This window comes from Hemitrygon akajei, chromosome 27, assembly GCF_048418815.1.
Source record: "Hemitrygon akajei chromosome 27, sHemAka1.3, whole genome shotgun sequence".
Taxonomy (NCBI): domain Eukaryota; kingdom Metazoa; phylum Chordata; class Chondrichthyes; order Myliobatiformes; family Dasyatidae; genus Hemitrygon; species Hemitrygon akajei.
The window spans coordinates 16,468,193-16,493,964 of record NC_133150.1 but is presented as its reverse complement, the minus strand read 5'-3'; the positions used below and the strand labels follow the sequence as shown (position 1 = coordinate 16,493,964).

Genomic DNA, 25,772 nt, shown 5'->3' with positions numbered 1-25,772 from the left:
AGATTTGGTTTCCAAACAATTGATGCCACAATTTAACAAAATGCTAAAGGCAATCAAAACTACAAAACTTATAACCTTACATTCATTAAATTTACATCATCTATTACAAAATGTTTACAGTACTTGTGCAAAACTATATTAACAGTTTGTGGTTTAACAATGACATCTGACAAAAGGTCATGAAATTTCTATTAACTTTGTTTCTTTCTTCATAGATGTTATAAAACCACCTGAGTATCTCCAGCAATTGTTCATATTTTACTTAATTTATGCTCTAAGTTTCCATTAAAAATGAAATGTATGAATTATGTTTACAAGTTAGGATAAAGTTATATTAGATTTAGTTTAGCATACTATAATTGTTGATTACATGCAGATTATTAAAAAAGATGCACCTGTCAGATACAGTAACTGTACCAAAGCTGTTTGAGATAGAAATATAACAAGGCTTACACTGACAAAGGCCTCCAAGATTTTCTTTTTAATATCTTACAAATAACTGATGGATTTTTAATTTCTATCCTGCAAACAAAAGTACATTTTACATTTCATCTAACATGCCCTACTCTTCAGTAAATTTGCTCTGAGGGCACAGCTCCAAAACCATTGGCAAATGAAAACAAAGTAAAAAAATCCTCTTAGAAAATACAGCCACAGCCTGATTGAATTGCAAATCTAGGCTCCAGCTGTTCTGTACAACTGAATGGAAAAATGGGAGGCAGATCAAAGGACCTGACCTAGATCTTTATTTTTCTCATGACCTGCCTATTCCAAGTTCGATGGTGCACAAGAGATGATCATCTACATATTCTTTAATTTGCTCAGAAGCAATTACCTATGTTATCCTTTTCCTTGCAGGAGATGGAATAGCAGCAGATTTCTCGGTCCTGAATAGCAGACAGGTTCCTAGCGAAATGAAACAAAGGGAAGTAATAATTGTGAAATGTTAGCAGAACCTTGAATACCTTGAAATGTCCCTAATTCCAATATGAACAATTATATAATCGATAGAAAATAATTATATACTTGTAGAATTTAGATAGAATTAAATAGTGAAAAAGATTAAATTTAGTTTGCAAACCCTATTAATGCTTAATAGGGGAAAATTAATTGCTCTGAATTAAATAAGCCTTCAGAAAAAACATTGATAAGATTTTTAAAATCTCCTGAGATAAGCCCATTTTGTACTTTAAGGGTTTACTTCTACATGTGTTAGAAATTTCAAAAATTATACAAGAGGAACAACAGAGCACACCACCATCTGCATATTGAAATGGTTTCAGTTGAATACTTCATTTTATATGCATAACACTACATGAATGTCAAGAAATCTACTTAATGCAATCATCTTTGAAGGTGGGAGAAAATGGAAAGATTTGTTTTAGTGCAAATCTTGAACTGAAGGAAACACTAGCTTGGCAACAGTAATTAATGCAATTTGGCTTTTGAAGGTCTGGCAAAGATTTAAAAAAAATAGAAGAATCAAATTTTTGTTTTGAAAAAACAGATTCCACTCAAAATGCGAAATTATGTCAGAAGATGTTTTATCTTCTTTTGGAGAACCAAATTTTAAAAGTGTTCCAGACACTGTTCCAGATATAGATGGTTACAGGTTTCAATGGGCAAGGAGATGACTGAAAAAATGCACCCCGAATTCAGAAGCTGACATTCACAACATCATTGTGAATTTTGAATGATAAGATTTCTGGGATGGCACAAGAAAGCACTAAGTTCATACAGGGTCAGCCTCTACCACGAAGCCCCAACATGCCACAATAATTTTAATTGATCCTGATCGATCAAAGTTAGTATTTCAAAAGCTATGAGCTTTGAAAAGTCACAGAACTTCAGAAACTCAAGTTATGAAACATCAAACAGCAAAATGCTTCAATAACTAAAAGAACAACTGGATTTGGATAATTATGTTCATCATGGTAAAGAACAGGATCAATGTTCATTCAGGAAGATCACTGTTGTACAAAGACTAAAGAAATTTTAGATGTTGGAATTTGGAACAAAAAAAACAGAACACTGGAAAAACTCAGTGGATCAAGTAACATCTGCGGAAGCAAAAGGTATATATCAATGTTTCAAGATGAGCTGCTGCATCAGGACTAAGGGAGAAGAACGACTGCTGCTATATAAAAGTAAAAGGGAGAGATGAGACAGAGGCTGGTTAGGTGTGTGGAACCAGATAAAAAGGGGTAGGATAATAGGCAGATGGAACAAAGTGGAAAAGGAGAAGATGGGAAAGATGAACAAAGGGAGAATTCAGTTGGAAAGCTGAGTGTTAGGAAGAGCACTGGAAATGTGGATTACCTGAAATTGGAAAATTCAATGTTCCCACCACTGCGTTGTAAACTATCCAAATGGGACATCAGATGCTGTCTTATAATTTGTGCTTGACCTTGATACACAGGGCAATGTCGTACATGTGAGAGTGGCAAGGAGTATTAAGATGAGATGTAACCAAAAACTTGAAATGTTTATTGCAGAGAACTCCACAAAATGGACACCTGGTTGATGCTAGGGTTCGCCAGTGTCAAAGTAGCCACTGTGAGCACTGAATACAATAGATCAGTAGGAGGAGGTACAGATGAATATCTGCCTCACGTGGAATAGCTGTTTAAGTTCCCAGTTGCTGATGAGGCATAGAGACAGGAGACAGACTTCCTTTGGTTGCAGGGGAAAAGGGAGGATAAGAAGGAATGAGCAGATCAGGGAATCAAGAACAGAGTGATCCCAGAAGGCACAAAGGGGGAACAAATGCAGAAAATCAGTTTCAGCAAACCACCGAAATGCGATGTAATTAGTCTTTTGAAATGCTTATGACACTTTTGAACTAAATGTAACATAGATCTTGGCTGATATTCAGTTGCCAAATTGATTTATTTTTAATCACATCTACCAATGTACAATGATAAACTTATCTTGCAAACCAATCGATTCATTACAACAGTGCATTGATGCAGTACGAATTAAAACATTAACAGTGCAAAATAAGATGTTAATTACAGAGGAAGTGCAGCTATGCAGTGTAAATAGAAAATAAGGCACAAGGTTATAACAAAGTAGACTGTGAGATCAAGACACTTTCTTATACTAGGGAACCATTTAAATGTCCTATACCAGTGGGATAGAAGATAAAAAGCACTATACATTGACTTGAAATTTTTCATCTCATTTTAGTTTTCTAATTAAATCTGTGATCTTCAATCACTGACTTTTCTGCCAATGGAAGCAGCCTTTACCCTCTCCATTAAAGATTTTTGAAACCTTTCAAATCTAGTAAGAGTGGCAAATCTCTGCAATTCTCTTCTTCAGAGGGTTGTAAATGCTAGATCATTGGAGATAATTAAAGGACTATATATATCTTTGAATGGTGGTGAATTTAGGATTATGGGAAACTGACACAGATGAGCTGAGGCCTGTGACAAATCCACCATGATCACATCGAATGGTAGAGCAGGTCTGAGGGTAAGGTAGCTTACCCGAAACCCCATTTGATTTTGTTCATTTATCAAGGAGAACAAATCGTACTTCACTAGTTCTAGAAGTTTACATCTCTAGTTACATTTCATTAAATCTCTCCAAGGCCTTCCTGATATATGAATAACTAATTGCAATGCACCAGTTGGGCCTTAACCACTATGTTTACTTTTGGTGTTTATATATACCAAACCAGAGCATTAATGTTAAAAACTGAAGTGATCCAATTTTCCAAGAGACTCCATCATAAACTAAATTCTAGATAATTCTCTAACAATGTCAATAACTTGATGATTACTTCAAGTCCTTTGTTTTGGCATTGCTGCCTTTACCTCCTGTTCTCATACAATATATAATCAATTCCACTAGTGACAGCAAAACTTTTAACTTTGGCATCTGCAGACATGATATCTTTAATGCTTCATACACTGACAAGACCACCTTGGATTACTATAATTGCATTTCACAAGCAAAATCCGCCACCTCCCTCAACAATTCTCCCTTAGCTTTCTAACTGCTGATTTTCCTGAGCTTAACAATTTATTTATTTGTGGTCATCAATCATACCACTGAACATATAAGCTCCTACTCTGATCATATAATCTCCTACTCTGATAGTTCCTTGGAGTATTTACTAGGTCCAGAGTCTCAAATGTCTTGACTGTGGTGTTTTGAACACCATGCATCTGTTGCCATATCTGACTTGATAACTTAGTGAAAAAAATGTACCTATTCCTTGAAGACTGGAAACAAGTTAAAAGCCAGAAACTATGCTCTGATGAAGCACCCTGGAGCTGAAATACTCTCTTTCTACAAATGTCAACTGTCCTGCTGTGTTTCCATGATTTTGCTTTTATTCTTACCTAACAGTGAAATATTCACCTACTTTACTCACCTCCAATTCAAAAAAAACTATTCCTCCTTCCTCCCATCTCTCCCAATCCTACCATGTAAACTGTAAAACCTCTCCAACCAAATTCTTAGTTACCTTATGTACTGTAAATCTGCCTGTTGGGTTTAACTATTCTTTATCGTTCTCTGGGGCTGTGGACATTTCAAAGGCACTTCTCCACAGAAAGGTTTAGATGGCTGCACTGACATCATCTTGGTTAAAAGTAATCAATTCCACTAACCTACTTTAATCTTTATGATATTCAATATATAGAGAAGCCCAACTTTCTCCAATGTTCACTTTCATGGAACTCCCGTTAATCTGGTCAGGAAAGGGCATTTAATAAGCTCACCCTGATCTGCATGTTGCATTTTGCTGGCATCACCACCAGTTTCCAAAGGAAACAATTATGTCAGCATTTATGACACTCAGGTAATTTTACATATCATATTAGAACCATAGAACATTACAGCACAGAAACAGGCCGTCTGGTCCTTCTTGGCTGTGCCAAACCATTTTTCTGCCTAGTCCCACTGACCTGCACCTGGCCCATATCCCTCCATACACCTCTCATCCAGGTACCTGTCCAAGTTTTTCTTAAATGTTAAAAGCGAGCTCGCATTTACCACTTCATCTGGCAGCTCATTCCACACTTTTTTTTATTCTTTCTTCACTCAGAGTGGTGGGAGTGTGGATTATTAATGTTGTCATGGAGGAGCAAGAACATCTATAGGGTTTTTGTCAGCTGCTTTTTTATTTTGTTTTGATTTTATCTTCTACAAGCATAAAAAAAATCTACTTACATTTTTTCAATCAGCTCTTTCTCATCCAGTGCGTTGGGCAGGTCTCGTTTGTTCCCCAGGACTAGCACCTAAGAGGAAAAAAAACATCAGTTTATTCACAAAGTAAAATATACACTAACTCAGAAAAGTAAAATCTTACAATAATCCATCTTGTATCAAATGTTAGGACTTCAAATTTATCTTTCTTCATATGGATGGATAGCGAAAATATTACGAAAGTCATTAAACATCCTCCAAACAACTGGCCACTGGAATTACGAATCATTCGAAGTTAACGAGTTAAAGCAGGAGCGTTTCAGTCAAAATATATGTGAACACCTATTCCAACTAAAAGAATTGTAATAAATTATGTACTGTTAATTATCCAGCAATATATGGGTTGACAAGAATTGTCCATTCAATATCATAGAAAGCATAAACTGCATTCCTATTTCACTGTAATAGGTGTTTAAAAAGCACTTAACTCTTACAATCTCAACAATATCTGCAACTCTTAATTTGGCATCAGGAATACATAATTAGATCCCAGGTACATCACCATTTCTGTCCTGCATACTGGCATCAACCTTGCCATTTTCTGGTGGTCTGGGTGATCAAACGTGATTTGAAAAATTTCAAGAAAATGTAATGATCAAGGACAAACTATGCAGGAAGACTTCCTAGTTAGAATTAGATTAGTGCACATCAGAAATAATGCAATCAATATAACCATCACTGTGGTCTTGAGAATTCTGTTCTTAGCCATAAGAAAAGTTAAAATTTGTTTTAATAATGAACAACCAGGCTCTGAAATTTGTTCTAAATTTAAATAAAGGCAGTTACAGAAGCACAAGGACAGAGCTAGCTAAACCAGCTTTAGTGACATACTTAATGACATAGAACAGTACAGCATAGTAACAGCACACATTGTCTCAAACTAATTACTCTCCTAATCCTTTTTTCCTGCCCATAGACCATATCCCTCCGTTTCTGCATATTCACATGCCTAAGATCTTTTTGCATGCCTCTATCAGATCCGCCAACATCTAACAAGGCACTCAGGCATCATCACTCTCTCTGTTTAAAAGATGTTTCCCCCACACATCATCTTTTAACTCCCTCATCCCCACCTTAAATGTATGTCTTCTAGTATTAGACATTTAATTCTGGGAAAAAGAAACTGGCTCTATGCCTCTTATAATCTTATAAACTTCCACCTGGGTGGCAAAAGTGTGGGAATGTAAAGACTGTAATGGAAACATTTGTAAAGGACTGAGAGTCATTGAATGGTTTATTGTACCTAATTTTATTTTTGAATAAAGTAGATTTTGTTTAATAAAAAAAAACTTCTAAAGACAAAACGGGAAGTAAATTCTGCATCTTGCTGATGAATGTAAATATTTGAAATAACCATTACAGTTTACTTCAATTTACTTTAATTGTAGAATTTTACAGTGGTATTCCATGCAATTTCATTTCTTCAAATCAATATGACTTTCACCCACACTGCAGGTTTCATTATGTATCTGCTTACATGCTCAATTGAGCTAATATAAAATTAATTTTTGAAAATAGTAATTCAAAAACTCAGCTAATTTCTGTCACTCCAGATACAATTAGGAGGGGCTGAGAGTCCAAATTTATGCTCTTTACGTTCTAGTGCCGTTAAATTTCAGGTACAACCAAAATAATTGCAAGAAAATAAATTTCACATATTCAATCCAATCTAAACACACAAACATTTCTTCAGAATACAATATAACAGTGAACTCATGCTATCTAAAAATTATGTACTGCATCTCAATTGTCATCCACACCATTCCTTTCTGTCTCACCTACATTTTGTGACCCAGCAGGTCAAAATGTCTACCAGGGCTCCTGTGAAGTAGAGCAGCCTGCAAGCAGCATTTCGATCTTCAGATTCACTGACTATTTAAACTGCTCTGATTGGCTTTTGAAAGCCCATTGCTGTCAAAGGCCATTGATTACAAGGCATTTCAAAACAATTCAAAGGATTTACAATCATAAATTTAAAAAGTTACAAGAAATTTTTGCACAAAACATTTGTCATAATTAAAAACATTATGAGTAACTCAAATAAAATGGAAGCAAACCACTTCCTTTTCACCAAAGTCAGAAACCTCATTCAGATGCATCACTGTATTACATGGGCTAATGTAGAAAGATGTCCCTTTAGAACAGTGATGAAGAGGAATTTATTTAGCCAGAGGGTGGCTTATTGCCACAGACAGCTGTGGAGGCCAAGTCATTGGGTATATTTAACGTGGATGTTGATAGCTTGATTAGTAAGAGCATCAAAGGTTACAGTGAGAAGGCAGGAGAATGGGGTTAAGAGAGACATTAAATCAGCCTAATTCTGCTCCTTTGTCTTATGGTCTAATGGTAAAGCTGATGATTAAAATGCAGTGCATCTTGGCTATGGTAACCTTTGTCCTACTATATTTACATTTCTATCACAATTACCTTCAGAGAAAAATCAACATTTTTGAGGATGCCCAATCTTTATGAACTTTGGTAATGTCCTGATTTGAAAAATGAATTTTTGCTGGTTGCACCATGATCTGGAAGGACTACTTAAATGGACAGGAATGCAAGCTGCAGAGAGTAGTTGACTCAGCCTAATATGTCAAGGGCATATCCCTCCCCATCATTGGTAGTATCTATAGGAGGCACTGCATCAAGGTAACAACTATCAAGGACACCCACCATCTGCAACATGTGTGTGCCACCGATGTTATTTACTATGTAAATGCATTTGGCTAATATCAACACAAAGATGTTTTTCAATTTTTTTTCCATTAAAATATGACTCCTCTAACCCACCTTATGGACCAGGGAGCAAGTACATTTATTAAATTGTATTATTGTTCAGGACTATTAATAAAGCATATTACTTAGAGCATATAAAATCTTCCTGGACAAATTTGACTGCTTTGAATGCAGGTTATGCAGTGGCCATGGTATGGTAGAAACCAAACATGCTGAATAGACCATAGTAGAAAATTGTTCCAGAGACAAGCAGCAGAATCAATACGGACAAGGAACAAACTTCAACAGCACGTCTAGCAAATGAGTGGAGGTAAAATATCAATGCACAAAATATTAAGTTGTTTGATTGCTACAAATTGGCACTGATATTGTACAGGGTGATTGTGAGCAGAGTAACATGTCAGATGAAAGTGGAGGAGGAGAAGAATGATCTGATTCTAAAGCATGTTGCAGGGAGTAACAACCCTAAATGAGCAATTATCCACTGCATTAGTAAATCAATGAACAGATGTCACCAATGGTAGAAGTACTACTTAAACATTACAAGAACACAACATTAATTAGGTAATGCAGATTAAAACCAGAACCTGGACTTCAGTAGGGCAGATCAAAGTAATATGTTTTAAAATACCTCTTAACTGTAATAGCTTCCTGGATTTGTAGGTGGTTAAAAGTAGGTGCATATATGTTAACATTCCAATGGGGAAATTAATTTCTGTTGCAATATGCAACTAATATATTGCAATACTTTTAATGCAAGGATTTAAAAAAAAACATTTTTCTACTTCCAAGAAAGAGGTCAAGTTCTTCTGTCAGACTATATTTATGAAAATCTTCAAGACAAATTGATTACCCTGAATGCCTTATTAGAAATTCTGTAAAAATAGGCAGAAATGTGTAGTAACAGAAGTGTGAAACACTTAATTGAGTCCAAAAAAGATCACCTGGAATAGTCTTCATTAATTCTTCACTGGAAGCTATTTGTAATGGTATCAAATTTATGGGGCATTGTGGTTTAATAAAATTTGCTTACTGGATACAAAAATAATTAGTATCGGAGACTTTTCCTCTCTAGGATATTTCCAGTCCAAGCCAAGAATGGTAAGACAATGAAAAACAAGATTTATTAGATAACTTTTCTTACCTCCATTGATTTAGTGCTTCATTACTGTAAACTATCCTGTAAAACAGGAATGCCAATACTAGAGCATACCCAGCAATTCTGATCTGAAAATAGTTCCAGCAATAAAACTACCTGTAAGAGCATCCTAGTGTGTGAGCTTCACTTAAGTGACAAAGAACAAAAAAGCAAATGTAAAAAATCTAATATATAAAAAAAACCAGAATGCTATAAGTACTCAGTGGATCAAGCTGATATCTTTAAGGAAATTTTAAGAATCAACGTTTTGGGCTAGAGATACCTCATCCAAATTGAAATAGAAACAAAAGCAGCTTGCAAAGGTGGAAGAGCTCTTGCTGGTTGGTTAAATCCAGAGTGACATGAGAATAAGCTGCAAACAAGGTTAACTGATAGAAGTATATAAAATTATGAGAAACATAGATAAGGGTAGTCAGCTTTTTAAAAAAATTCCTATTGGTGGAAATGAAATCATTTCAGGGAACTGCTTTGAGGGGGAAATTTTAAAGAAGATTTACAAGGCAAGGAGTGGTAGGTGCTTGGAACACTCTACAAGGAAAGATTGTAGAAACTTATATGATACCAGCATTTAAGAGTTATACAGAAAAGCTCATGAACAGACAGGGAATGGAAGGATGTAGATCACATGTAGGTAGATGCGATTAGTTTAATTTGGTATCATGGTTGATACAGACATTGTGGGATGAAAGACCTCTTCCTGTACTGTACTCTTCTATGTTTTATCTGGTCATTGAGTGAATGAGAGCAGTTATAGAGTGTAGGAACATAGACAAAAGAACCTAGATAAAGGAATACAGGAGTTGAAAAATGCAGAGACCAAACCCAACAGTACAGGTTGGGTGTGTTCTTCATTAAAGAGTGAAAAAACAAGTTCATTATGATGAATGACTGATAAAGACCAAGAAATCAACTTACCTTAAGCTGTATATCATCCATTATTCATTTAAAAATCTAATTAACAATTAAAATCAATGATTTATGGGCCTGCATGTAAAAGCTTTTCCCCTTTACAGAAAGAGAATGTATTTATCACAAAAATAACTTGAATTTCCATAGCTGGAGAAAGAATTTATGTTGGCTAAGCAGAAGTAATCAGAAGAAAACACAAGTTTAAATGTAACCAAAATTTTTTGCCACATCATGGTTTTAGTAAGTGAAAAAGATGGAATGTAGAATTTTGGAAGTGAGGAATGTTACTTAGCTAATTGTCAGCTGAAGAGGATTAAAACAGTTTGAAAGAGATGGGATATTCAGCATATTCCCACTGTGCTGCTGACTTTCCATTATATTTTCTGATTTCCTTCCCACATCCCAAATACATGACAGTATTTGGAATGTGGGAAGACTGCTCCCTTCCTCTATTCCCGACTCCAACCTTTCACTCCTTCTCACCTGCCTATTACTTCCCCCAGGTCCCCTCCTCCTCTTGTCCACTCTCCTATCAGATTCTTTCTTCTCCAGTACTTGATTTTCCCATGCACCTTGCTTCACCTATCACCTTCCAACTAGCCTCCTTCCCCTCCCTACCTTTTTATTCTGGCATCTTCCCCCTTCCTTCTCAGTCCTGAAGAAGGGTCTCAGGTCAAAATATCGACTGTTTATTCATTTCCATAGATGCTGCCCGACCTGCTGAGTTCCTCCAGCACTTTGTGTGTCTTGCTTTGGCTTTCCAGCATCTGCAGATTTTCTCATGTTAGTGAAATACATTAAAGATTAATTGACAACTGTAAAGTATCCCTTAGTGCAAGGAAAATTTAAAAAAAGGGAAAATTGATGGGTTTGTGAGAGAAAACAAGTTGCAGGGCTGCAAGGAAATAGGATGATGGGTTTCTTCTAGAAACTGTATGGACCCAATAATAATGAGCCAACCGGTCTCTTAGCTAGCTTATTCCAAAATACACCCAGCGAGAAATTTGAAAAGTGCTAGAGAACTCAAAAAATAGGAGATTTTACACAGCTTAATGAAAAATTATGATGAAATTAGTTACAAAAAGTACATGGATGCAATTTGATTCTGATTTTTGCTTTGGCCTTTCCTTTTCAGTTGAGTGGAAATACACCAAAGAGCAACAAATTACTTGCCCTTCAGAAGAAACGGTTGCTGATACATTCACATAAAACATAATCATGACAACTTTCTAGCTAAGCAACAGCTTTACAAAGCTAACAACTCAAAACAGCAAATTCAAATAACCCTCAATACAATCCCAAAATTAAAATATCACTTGAAAGCACTGAGTTTATCTGTTACCATTTTGAAGATGACTAAAATCTAAATTGCTCTTCAAAGACATGAAAATGCAAAAATATTGATATCCTGATCTTTAAGGTAAGTTCTGATGATGTAATATACATTTGTGTTTAATCTAGGGAATGACTAAAAAATTTTATTGAGATAAAATAATGATTGTTGATCTTTAATTGAGTTTCCAGCATTTCAATCTACTGTCACATTGTGTTTGAGATTTCAGAAAGGAAGGAATTGCACTTCACTGAGGAATCTGACAACTCAATGCCAAAGTGAATAAAGGAAGCTTCCAAAAAAGTTAGCAATATGCTGGTCACAATCCCCTGTTCTTTCCAAACAGAACCTGGCATTTTTAAAAAGTGTATTAGCTATTCATCCTATTCCTTTTTGAACGTACTGATCTATTTTTTTTAAATCACCCTTACAGAAAGGGAATTCTGATTAATGACTGGTAAAACATTCATAATAAACCCACTTCTGGTCAATGGCTTAAATTTTCTCCCTGACCCTTGAACCATCCATAGTAGGATTTTCTTTTCCCCAACTAAATTAGTCACAATAGTCTGCAGTTTCATCAAATAGCCTCTAACCTTCTTTGTTCTGAGATCCACACCAGTTTCTTCACTCTTAACATAAAGTTATAAATACTCATCCCAGGAGACACTCTACTAAAACTTTTCTCTATCTTTCCAGGATTTTCACATTCTTCCTAATATTACATGACCCAAACAGAAGCAGGTTCAGATTTTCTTTGTTTGGTACTCCATGCCTCTACTTGCATATCCCAGAATCCCACACTTTATTAATCATTCTTTCAAAATATGCAAACAGCTTCAAGGATTTTGCATAAATACAAGGTGTTCCAGATCACATTTTAGTTCCATACCATGTAGTCTACATTATCTCTCATTCTGTCTGCCAAAATTATAGAGTTAAATGTTATCTATCATTTGCCTGCTCATATATTCAACCTGACCTTCTGCAATCTTCCTCACTGTTTACCATAATTCTGGTTTGTGCAATCCATAAATTTGAAATTTTACCATAAGAACTCCTTACTAAATTATTAGCATGTCAAAAAAGTGGACCCAGCAAATGTCCACTGGGAACATCACAGTCTGCTTTCCTCCACTCTGTACAATAACTACAATGAATTCTCGTTAATTTGACCATTGGTCAATTGCGGTGGCTATTTATTTGGGACAAGTGTTAAAGAGCAAAAATGAAATCGAGCCCAGATTCCCTTTGTTTATTTGGGACACTATGCCACTTAAATGGGGCGGGGGATTGGTGCTAAATAGTTTCTAACTAGTGTCGGTCGCCTGTACTTGTGCAGCTGTTACATAGTACAATGTGCTTAAAGCAAACAGTTCTTAAATACAGTCAATTACATATGCTTATGTTCAAAAAGCATAGATTTTTGTCACTGATAGTTGGTGAGAAATAAGCAGTAAAGCAATCTGGAACTATTTTGCTCACCATGGTTTGAAATGGCTGGGAGTGAAAATGAAACAATTTCATCAGTACTTCAACAAGTTAATCATCTTGGATGTTAAGATCAAAATGAAGATTTGGAGGAAACAATCATCTAAAGCATTCTACAAAGGTAGTCCATTATCTGCACTAAGTGTCTGCACCGATTTTGTTCATTTAATCAATCAAAACAACATGGTAGATGAATTCCTCCGTTGATAACTATTAGGAACAAATAGTTTTATAGTACTGTAGAGGTACTGATAATGTTCGAATTTGTTTTGTATTTCATTCAAGTACATTAATTGTTACTCAGGTAACAGTAGCTTAAAAGTTTTGAAAATTAATTTACAACCTAATAGATTGACTGTTCTATTTGGAATAGTTCCGCATCATATTCAGGGCATCTCATTTTCAGATCAACATGTAATCGCATTTGTTATACTACTGGCAAGAAGGGCTATCTTATTAAAATGGAAAGATATTTCTTCCTCTACATTAATTGAATGGTTTTCTCAAGTGATGTTGTGTCTTAGTTTGGAAAAAATTAGAAGTAGAATTTTTGATCCTCGATTTGATTTTTGAGAGAAGATGGGGTTCTTTTGCCAAATATTATCATTTAATTTGAATTAAGTTATATGGTATCCTTCCAATATTTTTTTTTATAAATATGAAATGGCGGTTGATGACTTTTTTTCATATATTCAGATGATGGTCAAATGTATTGCTCCGGGGGGTTGATTCCTAATGGGTGTTTTTTTTGTAGTTAGTGGGGTTTTTTTCCTTAGTTAGATGGGGTTCTTTTTTTTTCCCTTCTTTTTCCTATATATACATTTTTTTCCATTTTTATATTTTAAGATCAGTTTTTTACTTCAGCTTTATTAATTGTATACATATTAATCTGTTGAAGTTTTTTTTATCATTTTATAGCTGTTGCAGATTATATATCAATAAGAAGATTCTAAAAATGAAATGAAGGTAGCTTACCTTTTTTTTACACCTTTTAACTATTTCCAAGAAACTTCGGTTAATTGTGGCAGCCACTTAATTGGCTCAAAATGTACTGGTCTCAATATGCCTTAATTAACTGGAATCCGCTGTATTTATAATTCCGTCTTTCTGCCTTTAATCTAATATCCTATCTGTCCTAAACATATAATTCTATTTAGCTTGATTTTACTAACCAGCCCCAATTAATGTTTTAAATGAACTCAAGCATAATCCTGCATAACCCAAATTGTTAACGGGCAAAAAGTAGTAAGGACACAAATGATTCCCTGAAACTATTGGAGATTTGGTATTAAAACTGAGTACCGTTAACCTGATGAAGGGTCTCGGCCCGAAACGTCAACAGCGCTTCTCCCTACAGATGCTGCCTGGCCTGCTGTGTTCCACCAGCATTTTGTGTGTGTGTTGTTGTTTGAATTTCCAGCATCTGCAGATTTCCTCGTGTTTACTGTTAACCTGTTAAGGTAAGTTCTGGAGATATTTTATTCAACATGAATGCAGGAATCACAATCGACTGAGTGCAAATTTAGGCAATTTAAGGAGCTTGTGTGACCTGTTGCTGTATCGGGAGGATGTTACTGAGGTTTTCAGCATTTATGGATATGGATTTAGACAATGAACTATGTTTTCAGTCATAGTTTTCTTTACTTTCTGTGTTTTCACCAGTAATTCCTAGGTTTTTGTGCGGGGAAGGGGTTAAATGGTCAATGCTCTTTTGGCACTTTGAGCAGGGAGATGGGAATTGGGGCCGATGTTCCTGTTGTGTTTCATGCGGGGGAGGAGGGTTTAGGTTTTGATGTTCTTGTTGCCATTATTTCTTATTGCGGGGGGTGGGGGGGGGGTTGCCATTTCTCTCTGAAGTAACTTCCATGGTTTTCTTTGTTTCGTGGCTATCTGGAGAAGGTGAATCTCAGAGTTGTATACTGCGTGCATACTTTGATAATAAATGAATCTTTGAACAATAACAACTTTGTCAGACAAAGTCTGCATACTATGAGTACCTAGCATCCTTAATTGATTTTCATCTGGTGGAGTCAGGAATACAGCTGATGTTTTTTTTTAAATTGGCTGACTCCTGCAGAAAAATGAGTCATTTGACTTCATGGCCCGAGTATTTCACTAGATTTAGATCCAATGTGCAAATGATTACATAATTTTACTGATTAAAATTATTGCAGATGCCTGAAACCTCAAATAAACATTGGAATAAAAATGAAAATGCTGTATGTGGCTAGGTAAAATAAGAGCTGAAAAGTATGCAAATTATATAAGATCTATAGTTCAGACTGATGCACCTGTTGTTCCTTAGAATGACTTTATAGCAATTCTGTTTTTTAGATGGAAGTTTAAGTTCAAGCCACTCGAGAAATGGAACATATAACTTAGGCTGAACCGACAGGAGTATACTACATTGTTTCTGGCAGATATTAAACACAACCCTCTGTCTACATGGCTAAAACTCTACCATCTCAACCTTTTAACATACTATATTTTCACAGTCTAGTTAGTCAGCTCTTCCTCTGCTTTGAAAACCTTCAAAGACTGCTACTCCAGCAGCACCACTCAAACCTGAGACTTCTCCTCTGAAGAACATTAAGACTAATAAATGCAACAAGACATAAGACTGCAGATAAGACCATAAGACATAGGATAGAATTAGGCCATTCAGTCCGAGTCTGCTCCGCCATTCCATCATGGTTTATCTCGGATCCCACTCAATCCCATATACCTGCCCTCTTGCCGTAGTCTTTGATGCCCTGACCAATCAGAAAACTATCAACTTCCACTTTAAATATACCGACGGACATGGCCTCCACCACAGTCTGTGGCACAGCATTCCACAGATTCACTACTCTCTGGCTAAAAAAATTCCTTATCATCTCTATTCTAAATGGTTGCCCCTCAATCAAGAGGTTGTGCCCTCTAGTTCTGGATACTCTCACCATAGGAAACATCGTCTCAACATCCTCTTTATCTCGACCTTTCAGCACCCCTACATTCTTCTAAATTCCAGTGAGCCCAAATGCAAAACTCTCCTCATATGTTAACCCTTTCGTTCCCAGAATCATCCTCGTGAACCTCCTCTGGACTCTCTCCAATGACAACACATCCTTTCTGAGATATGAGGCCCAACACTGTTGACAATATTCCAATTACTGCCATACTAGTGTCTTATAAGGCGTCAGCAATATCTCCTTGCTTTTATATTCGATTCCCCTTGAAATAAATGCCAACATAGCATTTGCCTTCTTTACCACAGACTCAACCTGTAAATTAATTTTCTGGGAGTCTTGCACTTCTGATGTTTGAATTTTCTTCCTATTATTGTTCCTTTTACCAAAATGCATTGTCATACATTTTGCAATACTGTATTCCATCTGTCACTTTTTTGCCCATCCTTCCAATTTGTTTAACTCCTGCTGCAATCGCATTGCTTCTTCAGTACTACCTACCCCTCTACCCATTGTCGTAACTTCCGCAAACTTTGCCACAAAGACATCAATTCCACCATCTAAATCACTGACAAACTGAAAAGTAGTGGACCCAATACTGACCCCTAAGGAAAACCACTAGTTACTAGCAGCCGACCAGAAAAGGCAACCTTTTATTCCCAGTCGCTGCCTCTTGTCTGTCAGCCATTCCTCTATCCATGCCAATATCTTTCCTGTAACACCATAGGATTTTATCCTGTTAAGCAGCCTCATGTGTGGCTCCTTATCAAATGCCTTCTGAAAATCCAAGTAAATTACATCCACTGCCACTCTTTGTCCACCCTGCTTGTTAGTTCCTCGAAGAACTCTAACAGATTTGTCAGGTAAGATTTCCCTTCACAGAAACCATACTGACTTTTGACTTATTTTATCAATACTAAGTACCCTGAAACCTGATCCTTAAAAGTAGACTCCAACACTTTCCCAACTAGAGGTTAGGCTAACTGGCCTATAATTTCCTTTCTTTTGCCTTCCTCCCTTCATAAAGAGTGGAGTGACAACTGCAATTTTCCAGTCCTCCGGGACCATGCCAGAATCAGGTGATTCTTGAACGATCATAACCAATGCATCTGCTATCTCTTCGGCAGCCTTTCTCAGGACTCTCAGATGCAGTTCATCTGGTCCAGGTGACTTATCCACCTTAAAGTTTTGCCAGCCCTTTTTCCTTTGCAATAGTAATGGCACTGACTCCTGCTCCCTGACACTCATGGACCTCTGGCACACTGCTAGCGTCTTCCACAGTGAAGACTGATGCAAAGTACTCATTAAATTCATCTGCCATTTATTTGTCCCCTATTACTATCCCACCAGCATCATTTTCCAGTGAGCCAATATCAACTCTCACCTGTTATTATATCTCTCTCTATATATATCTCCATATATATATATTTCTCTCTATATATATATCTATCTATCTCTCTCTCTCTCTCTATATATATATATATATATATATATATATATATAAAAACACCTCAGGAGTTCACACCAAGATGAACACCAGTGAGATTTAGGGAAAAAGAAAAAAAGTCCTATCCAACACATGATCAAAGATTTCTTTTTTCCCCAATGGAGATGGTTGAGCAAGGGGCAAGGTTAGTTTAGTATTAACTAACACATAGGAAAACCTGCATGCACTTTTAAAAATTATATTTACTTATATTTCCATAGTTTCTAAACATTCCTGAATGTAAAAGGGTCAAAATGTGTCATTAATATTTTCTGCCCTCATTTTGCCATGTTAATTAGTTCAAGGGCAGGACTTCCTCCCCAAGTTAGCCACAGTTGTGCGACAATAGGCAGCAATTCAGCCCAGGATAGATCGAGCCATGAAATTCTGACTCACTATTTTCCTCAACAATGATCAAGATTAACTGGGGATTTTAATTTGGAAATACAACCCTTTTATGTACAGCTTTAAATACTATAATACAATTTTCTATTATCCAATATAAGCGGCATGTAGAAATATTATATATCTATCCAGTCTGGGACCTATCATTTACACAGCCCTAATGGGATTATTAAAATGATTTACGAAAGACGATATTGATGCACCTCAGGAACTGGAGTGCCTTGTAAAAGTATTCAGCCCCCAACACTTTGTTCACATGAATGAATATTACAAGCTGTAGCAGTGTGCTACACGCAGCGCTGAAATAACAACACGTAGTCGGTGAGCTGCAGTTGCGAAAGAGGTTTATTCAAACTTCGCGGCCTCGCTTTAAAGCCTTCTTGTTCCCGCCCTCCCTGGGCAGGAATGCTGTAGGGGGCGCGTATTCACAGTCCCGTCCCGCGCGCGGGCTTTTCCCCTTGCCGGTGAAGCAGGCTTAGCGCCCTCTTTGGGACCGGCCTCAATGCCGGCGCGCGCCACTTTGTGAGCTGGTTCGAGTGTGCTGGGAATTGGGTCGCCACAAGCAAGGATTTTGATCAATTGAACTAAGAAGTTTTATTTGTGAATCACATGCTCCTCCCCCCCCCCCAGTAGAGCCCAAAAAACAGGGGAAATTGTAAAGCATGAAAAACTCAAAATTCAAAATCTGAAATCTCAGCAGTTCAAAAGTATTCATCCCTCTTTTCTAAATTTTTTAGTGAACCACCTCTCACAGCTATTACAGCCAGTAGTCTTTTGGGTGTCCCTATTAGCTTTGCACAATGTGATGAAGCAAGATTTGTCCATTCCTCCTGCAAAATTGCTCAAGCTGTGCCAGGTCAATCAGAGAGCACAGGTGGACAGCAATCTTGAGGTCTTGACAGAGGTGTTTGATCAGGTTAATTCAGGAATCTGACTGGACCACTCAGGACATCAAGTTTCTTCACTTGAAGCCATTCCATGGTTGCTCTGGCTGTGTGCACTGGGTCGTTGTCCTGCTGAAAGACAAACTTCCTGCCCACTTTAAACTTTCTGACAGGGGCTAGTACGTTTTTATCTAGCATCTCGCTGTACTCAGCAGCATTCATCTTCCCATCAATCCAGATTTTCAGACGCTATTGCTGAAAAGCATCCCTATAGCATGATGCTACCTCCACTGTATTTTAAAGTTGGGATGGTGTTACCGCCTGTATGCACAGTATGAGATTTACGCCACACGTACGTACCGCTTAGTGTTGAGGCCAAAAAGTTCCACCTTAGTCTCTTCGAACCTTCTTCCACATCTTCACTGTATTGTCTAAGTGGCGCTTTGCAAGGTCTTTATGAGCAAGGATCTGTTTTTCTTTAAGCCAGGGCTTCTTCATTGCTGTTCCTCCATACTCTATTGTGCAAGGCCTTAAAGACTGTGGAGTCATGAACTTCATCTCCAGTCACAGCCACTGACTTCTGCTGCTCACTCAGAGTGACTGTGGGTGTCACAGTAGCCTCTCCTACAAGTGCCATTCTTCTCTGGCGACATACCGGTCAAGATTGCACCTGCGTCCAATACTCCAGATAGTCAACGAAAGTGCTCATTTCACTTCTTTTATGTCTGCTTTGCATCTTAAATGTGTTTCTGGAACTGTTAGTGCCTGCAATTTGCAGTCTGGACATCGATTGTGTGATCCAGCACTTTGCTGTCCCTAAAAGATCCAGGAAGCGAGATCGAACACCCAAAGCAAAGAAACCTAGCGATGGGGCGCGAGCCCATTCAACTCCATTTCGCAGATTGAAGCGTCCATTAACCACCAAAGTGTTGGGGAAGATTGAAACTTTGAGGCGAATGCGGAAGATGAGCACAGGCTCAGTGCCAACTGCCTGCTTTTTGATTGCTGATGGGATCCCTCTGCTCCCGGGAAGGAGACCGTGTGGTGGCTTATCGCTGTGTGACAGCTCGCTGTACCCAGAAGGTAGGCCTCCGTGTTTGAGCGGTGTATCTCTCTTTCCATGATGTTTATGGATTGGACTTTTTCAGTCTTACGGTTTTTATATCTTTGTGTTTTTTGCCCGTTCTTTCTCATTGTTTTTTTTGTGCAGGGGGAGGAGGAGTTTGGGGGTTGACGTTTGCCCTTTTTTTGTGCAGGGGCGGGGTTTTGCTGCCCGTCTTTGAATAATGTTCCAAGGTTTGTCTTTGTTATGTGGTTATCGGGAGAAGACAAATCTCAGAGTTGTATACTGCATACATACTTTGATAAGAAATTAACCTTTGAACCTTTGTTTAGAGGGGCAACCTGACCAGTGTGGCTGTGGTTTCAAACTTTGCCACTTTTTCACAATGGACTGCACTGAGCTCCAAGGCATGTTCTGTGTTTTTCAGATCATCTTCTACCCTTCCCCAGATTTGTGCTTCTCTATTGTCATTTTCCTGATTTCCCTTGAATGCACTTTTGCCTTCACTTTGGTTTGGTCTGTTGAAAATCTACCATACTGTCAGATCTTACAGAGAGAGAGAAGGCATTTATTCAGGTGATCGTCCAATTTTCTACATCAACAAACTGGGTAAGTTGGCAAGGGTAATAATATAGTATGGCACCTGAGGAAAGTTAGTGCAGTAATTACAAATGCTTTTTCAGCCTCACAATGTTGGTTTTAATTTTTGTTGACAGGTTTTGGAATTTTTCTTTTGATTTGATATGCTGCATAATGTTTTGTAGATTAGCTCAAAAAAACTTTAATATATTTGAAATTCAGAAAATGAGATCATAAAATATGAAAATAGTTGTGGGGTGAATACTTTTTCAAGGCACAGTATGTAGAAAGGTTCAGACAGTAATACTTCCCTCTTGAATTATTTTTGATTAAAGAAATCCACCAGATTTAAAAAAAAATCATTATCATGTTAGAGTCAGAAACATGGAAACAGGCCCTTTGGCAACTAATCCATGCCAACCATCGGGCACCAAGTTCAAAGTACTGTATGTACCTTGAGATTCATCTTCTTGCAAGCAGCCACTAAACTCTAAAGAAAGACAATAAAAGTCACAAAAAGACCCACACCACAATGACAGTCACACATCCAATGTGTGAAAAAGAAAGAACAAATTGTGCAACCAATAGAAAAAGAAGCAATCAATCCACAGATGATGAACTACAGAGTCACCAAAAGTAAGTCCACAGCCATGGTGCCAGTTCTGCGTTGAGGCAAGTGTCAATGACAGTTTAGTGCTGAGGTGAATAAAGTCTCACAGAGTAGTGAGAATACTGATCTGTCCTTCGTGCTGAGTCTCAACACCTTAATCTTTTTAATCTGTCTCAGTGCTTACAACAGCCAAACATCAGTCTGCTATCCACTCTCGGGACCGGGTCCTGCTGCTTCAATCGGCGTAAAGTTTCAGTCCGGCCTCAAGTCCGCTCCAGCAATGACTGCCGCGCTATACCTGCATTCTTGACGGTTCAGTTCACCGAATCCTTTAGGATAGCACAAAAGCACCAGGTCGTACAGATGGTCCAAAAGCACACCTCCCAATGGGAAATTACAGGCTGCAGATTGCTGTGATCATAGTCCTGAAGAAGTGTATTTAGTAGAATTGTTGGTAGTTTTGTTAGCTGCTCTCAAAGCATTGTCATGCCTCACCTGTGCCATCTTCTTCCTGAATTCTCCATTAATTCAATTTCATTCTATTTTCTAATCAAATCACCACAGACTTTAACCACTCTACATGCAAAGTGCAATTACAGTAGCCAGTTAACCTACCAACCTGCACACTTTTAGGACTTAGGAGGAAACCGATGCAATCAGGTACATCAATTAATTTTAAATCAGCAATTTTTAAAAATAATTTCTCCATAATTTGATTATTTCAACGTTTCTCTTTGGCAAAAAGATCCATTAAGTTAAAGCACAACATATTGTAGACAAATTTTCAAATACAGAGGACTCCAGTTAACTGATCCATTGGTTAATTGGACAACTATTAAAGAATAAAAACTTGTTGAGAAAAGAGCCAGGATTTCCTTTGTTTACTTGGGACACTACCCCACTTAATTGGGACAGTAGACTATTGCCAGTTTCTGACTAGTGTAAATTTTGTGTACTTACTTATTAATTCATTGAGATACAGCATACGAAAGGCTGTTTGAGACCTGCCACCCAGCAACCCCCTACTTAATCATGGGACAATTTACAATGGCCAGTTAACCTGCCAACTGGTAGCTCCCTGGTGCTCTAGTTTCCTCCCACAGTCCAAGAAGAAACCTACAGAGTTACAGGGAGAACTCCTTACAGACAGCGGCAGGAATTGAACTCGGGTTGCTAGTACTGTAAAGAGTTGTGCTAACCTCTACAACTACTGTGCCGCCTTTAGACATTACACAGTGCTTAGAGAGAACAGCTTTTATATACTGTTAGCTGTGTGTGTTAGTGTTCATTTTTTTTGTCATTGTGATTTTTATCATTGATAGTTGGCAAGAAGTAAGAACCAAGACAATTCAGACATTGTTTGCTCACTGCAGTTTCAAGCATTGAGGTTTGGAGATGCCAGAAACAGCCAGAAGTGAAAATGAAGCAACACACACAAAATGCTGGTGGAACACAGCAGGCCAGGCAACATCTATAGGAAGAAGCACTGTTGACGTTTTGGGCTGAGACACTTCGTCAGGACTAAATTTTCTTTCAGTTAGTCCTGATGAAGGGATTCGGCCCGAAACGTCAACAGTGCTTCTTCCTATAGATGCTGCCTGGCCTGCTGTGTTCCACCAGCATGTTGTGTGTGTTGCTTGAATTAACAGCATCTGCAGATTTCCTTGTGTTTGAGAAGTGAAAATGAAATTATTTCATTACTTCAACAAGTGAGGAAATATGAAAAATTTGAAGGTACAGACAATCATTCTAAATGTTACAATGAAAATTAAGATATGGAAGAAAGCAATTGTTGAAATCATTGCATTAGGTGTCTGCACTGATTTTATTCACTTACAGTCAATTAAAAGAACACGGCATCAATAACTATTAGGATCTAATACACAGTTTTATAGTACTATTGGTAGTGTTCTTATTTATTCTACATTTAATTTAAATATATAATTTGTCACTGACATAAAAGGTTATTGGTCTTCTTTTTATGTCTTTTTAAATATTTCCATGAAACTTTAGCCAATTGTGACAGCCATTTAATTGGGCCAAAATGTTCTGGTTCTGATGCGTCCCAATGAACCAAAATCTACTGTATTTCAAGTAGTGAATATAAATCACCCCAAAAGCAAAACAGAAAAATGCTCTTGGCTAAAAAAAAAGTTACTACCCACTTAAAGTAGTATGAATGTGTTTAGTCAACTGTAATCATTGAAATGAGAATCTTACAATTTAGTTCCTTTATGGTACAATTAAATGCTATTGTTCTGAATGTTCTAAAGTGGGCCAGATTTTGCAATTGTAATGCTGGCTTGCCTGGACCTTGTTGTTAGCTATGTATTCTAATTTACTGATTTATATAAATTCAAGATATGCATACATTTAAAAAACTAGCATCTCTGTCCCATGTATGTGCTAGTGCTGAGGTCAAGAGGCGTATAAACCCTAGAGATCATTTTAGAGGTACAGTTTAACAACCAAATAACAAATGGCCATACAAAGTCTTTTTTTATTTGCTACAAGGTGTTCACTAAAATGCTTTTTAACCACTATCACCCATTCTTAGTGTGAAAACATTACGTAATCAATGTTGAACTTATTTTCAACTTCTTTCCTTTAAGAAGTCAACAGATACAACTGCTGCAGATTACCATGTTAGATCACTAAGTCAGAGCAATTAACTTTTATTTATTTCTCATTAGTTTTTTTTTTAAAAGTTCAGTTTAGTTCACCATAAATTGAAAGAAGCACTCACTGGGATGCCCTGCAACTGTGGTTTTTCTAATAAATTATGCAATTCATTCTTTGAAGCTTCTGTCTTCTCATGGTCTGCAGCATCCACCATGTACCTAAAGAGTGCAAAGACATAACCTCCGTTAAAAATACAGTCTGAATGGCATCCCACAATGGATTCAATTAGCTGGTCAAGAACAAGGTGGTCTGGTTTATGCTGTGGTTGCCAGTTTGCAAGATTCTGCTGTCTGCCATCAGTGCCATTAACGGATCCAAGCTTGGGGCTACCAGACAAGTACAGGAGCACCTGAAGTAAAAATAAACCTGCACATACTGGAAATACCCACCATGCAAGCAGTGTTAGTGAAGAGTGAAACAGAGTAATGCTTTCAGGTCAATGTTGCTGTTGTCATCAAAACACATCTGGTTGTATTAATTTTGCATTTAGAAAGCTAACTGAAACAGATTTTAACAATGGTGCGTACAAAGTCATAAATATCAGGCAGAATCTCTCTGATGTGAACATCTCTGTTTGGAACTACTGGAGTTTAGCAGTTTAAATGACAATGCGTGTGAAATCTCCATAATTGTGTGACCAAAACCCCTCCCCTTCTTACCCATCCCTGACATATTTAGTTGTTTGCCTGTTCTCCATCTCCCTCTGGTGCTCCCCCCCATCTCCTTTCTTTCTCCTGAGGCCTCCCGTCCCAGGATCCTTTCCCTTCTCCAGCTCTGTATCACTTTCACCAATCACCTTTCCAGCTCTTAGCTTCATCCCACCCCCTCCGGTCTTCTCCTATCATTTCGCATTTCCCCCTCCCCCCACTACTTTCAAATCTCTTACTATCTTTCCTTTCGGTTAGTCCTGACGAAGGGTCTCGGCCCGAAACGTCGACAGTGCTTCTCCCTATAGATGCTGCCTGGCCTGCTGTGTTCTACCAGCATTTTGTGTGTGTTGTTGTTTGAATTTCCAGCATCTGCAGATTTCCTCGTGTTAGCTCAGGTGTTCTTGTCCTGAGGTCCCTTTCCTCAGACACTACCAACCCCATTACCCCTCCAAACCCAGCTTTCATCCACGCTGGGCCATCACCATTCCCGCTGACCTTCCACTCTCTGAGGCAAAATATTCTGTCCTCAGTAAAGGGCTTCACCTTTGTCCCCCTGCACCCACACCTCAGTGAGTTTTGCACTCGCCACGACACAAGCCTTTCTTCCACTGCCTCATTCTCCAACCTACTTCTTTGGCAAGTACTCTCCACCCCATACCGATGACCCCCTTCTCCCGTCTTCAAGCTTCCTCCTCTTCCTGGACACCCCGCCCTGGTCTTCTGCCTGCTCTGGATCTTTTCATTGACAATTACCGACGGCGCATCGACTGTCTTGACTTCAATACGACTCTCTCCAATTCCAACTCTGAATGCTCTGCTTTCCACTCTCTCTGCACTAATCCTAACTTCACCATCAAACCTGCAGGTAAAGGGAGTGTTGTAGTAGTCTGGCATACTAACCTCTAACTTGCTGAGGCCCAGCAAAAATTCTCAGACACCTCCTCTTACCAGTCAAACAGAACCCCAATGAAAAGCACCAGGCCACTGTCTCCCACACCATTACTGATCTTCATAGCTCTGGGGATCACCCATCCACTGCCAACCTCATAGTTCCCACACCCCACATTCCATTTCTACCCCCTACCCAATATCCACAAACCCACTTGTCCAGGTAGACCGATTGTTTCAGCTTGTTCCTGCCCGACTGAATTCATTATCTGTATACCTCAACTCTGTTTCATCTCCTCTGGTTCAGTCCCTTCCTACATACATCTGTGACACATCACATGCTCTGGATCTTTTCAATGATTTCACGTTCCCTGGCTCCCATCATCCTATTTTTTCTATGGATGCCCGGTCCCTATACACCTCCATCCCCCACAAGAAAGGCCACAAAGCTCTCCGTTTACTTCTGGACATCAGACCAACCAGTTTCCCTCTACCACCACTCACATCCATCTAGCAGAACTTGTCCTCACTCTTAATAATTTCTCCTTTGGCTCCTCCCACTTCCTTCAAACAAAAGGTCTAGCCATGGGCACTCGCATGGGTCCCAGCTATGCCTGCTTTTTTGTTGGCTACGTGGAACATTCCATGTTCCACACCTATACTGGTATCACTCCCACTTTTCCTACGCTACATCAATGACTGCATTGGTGCAGCTTCCTGCATCCATGCGGA

The 25,772-nt window shown here is 38.1% G+C and overlaps 1 protein-coding gene across 1 annotated transcript in view; it reads right to left on the bottom strand.

The window, feature by feature from the left end:
• Nucleotides 1-25,772, bottom strand: part of LOC140717152 (ADP-ribosylation factor-like protein 8A) — a 54,641-nt gene that overhangs the window by 6,970 nt on the left and 21,899 nt on the right. The window contains exons 4-6 of the mRNA XM_073030424.1: nucleotides 23,567-23,660; nucleotides 5,185-5,252; nucleotides 836-906 (exon numbers count right to left, since the gene is read on the bottom strand). Of these exons, the coding sequence (XP_072886525.1) occupies nucleotides 836-906; nucleotides 5,185-5,252; nucleotides 23,567-23,660 (233 nt within the window). The remainder of the gene's footprint in view (nucleotides 1-835; nucleotides 907-5,184; nucleotides 5,253-23,566; nucleotides 23,661-25,772) is intronic.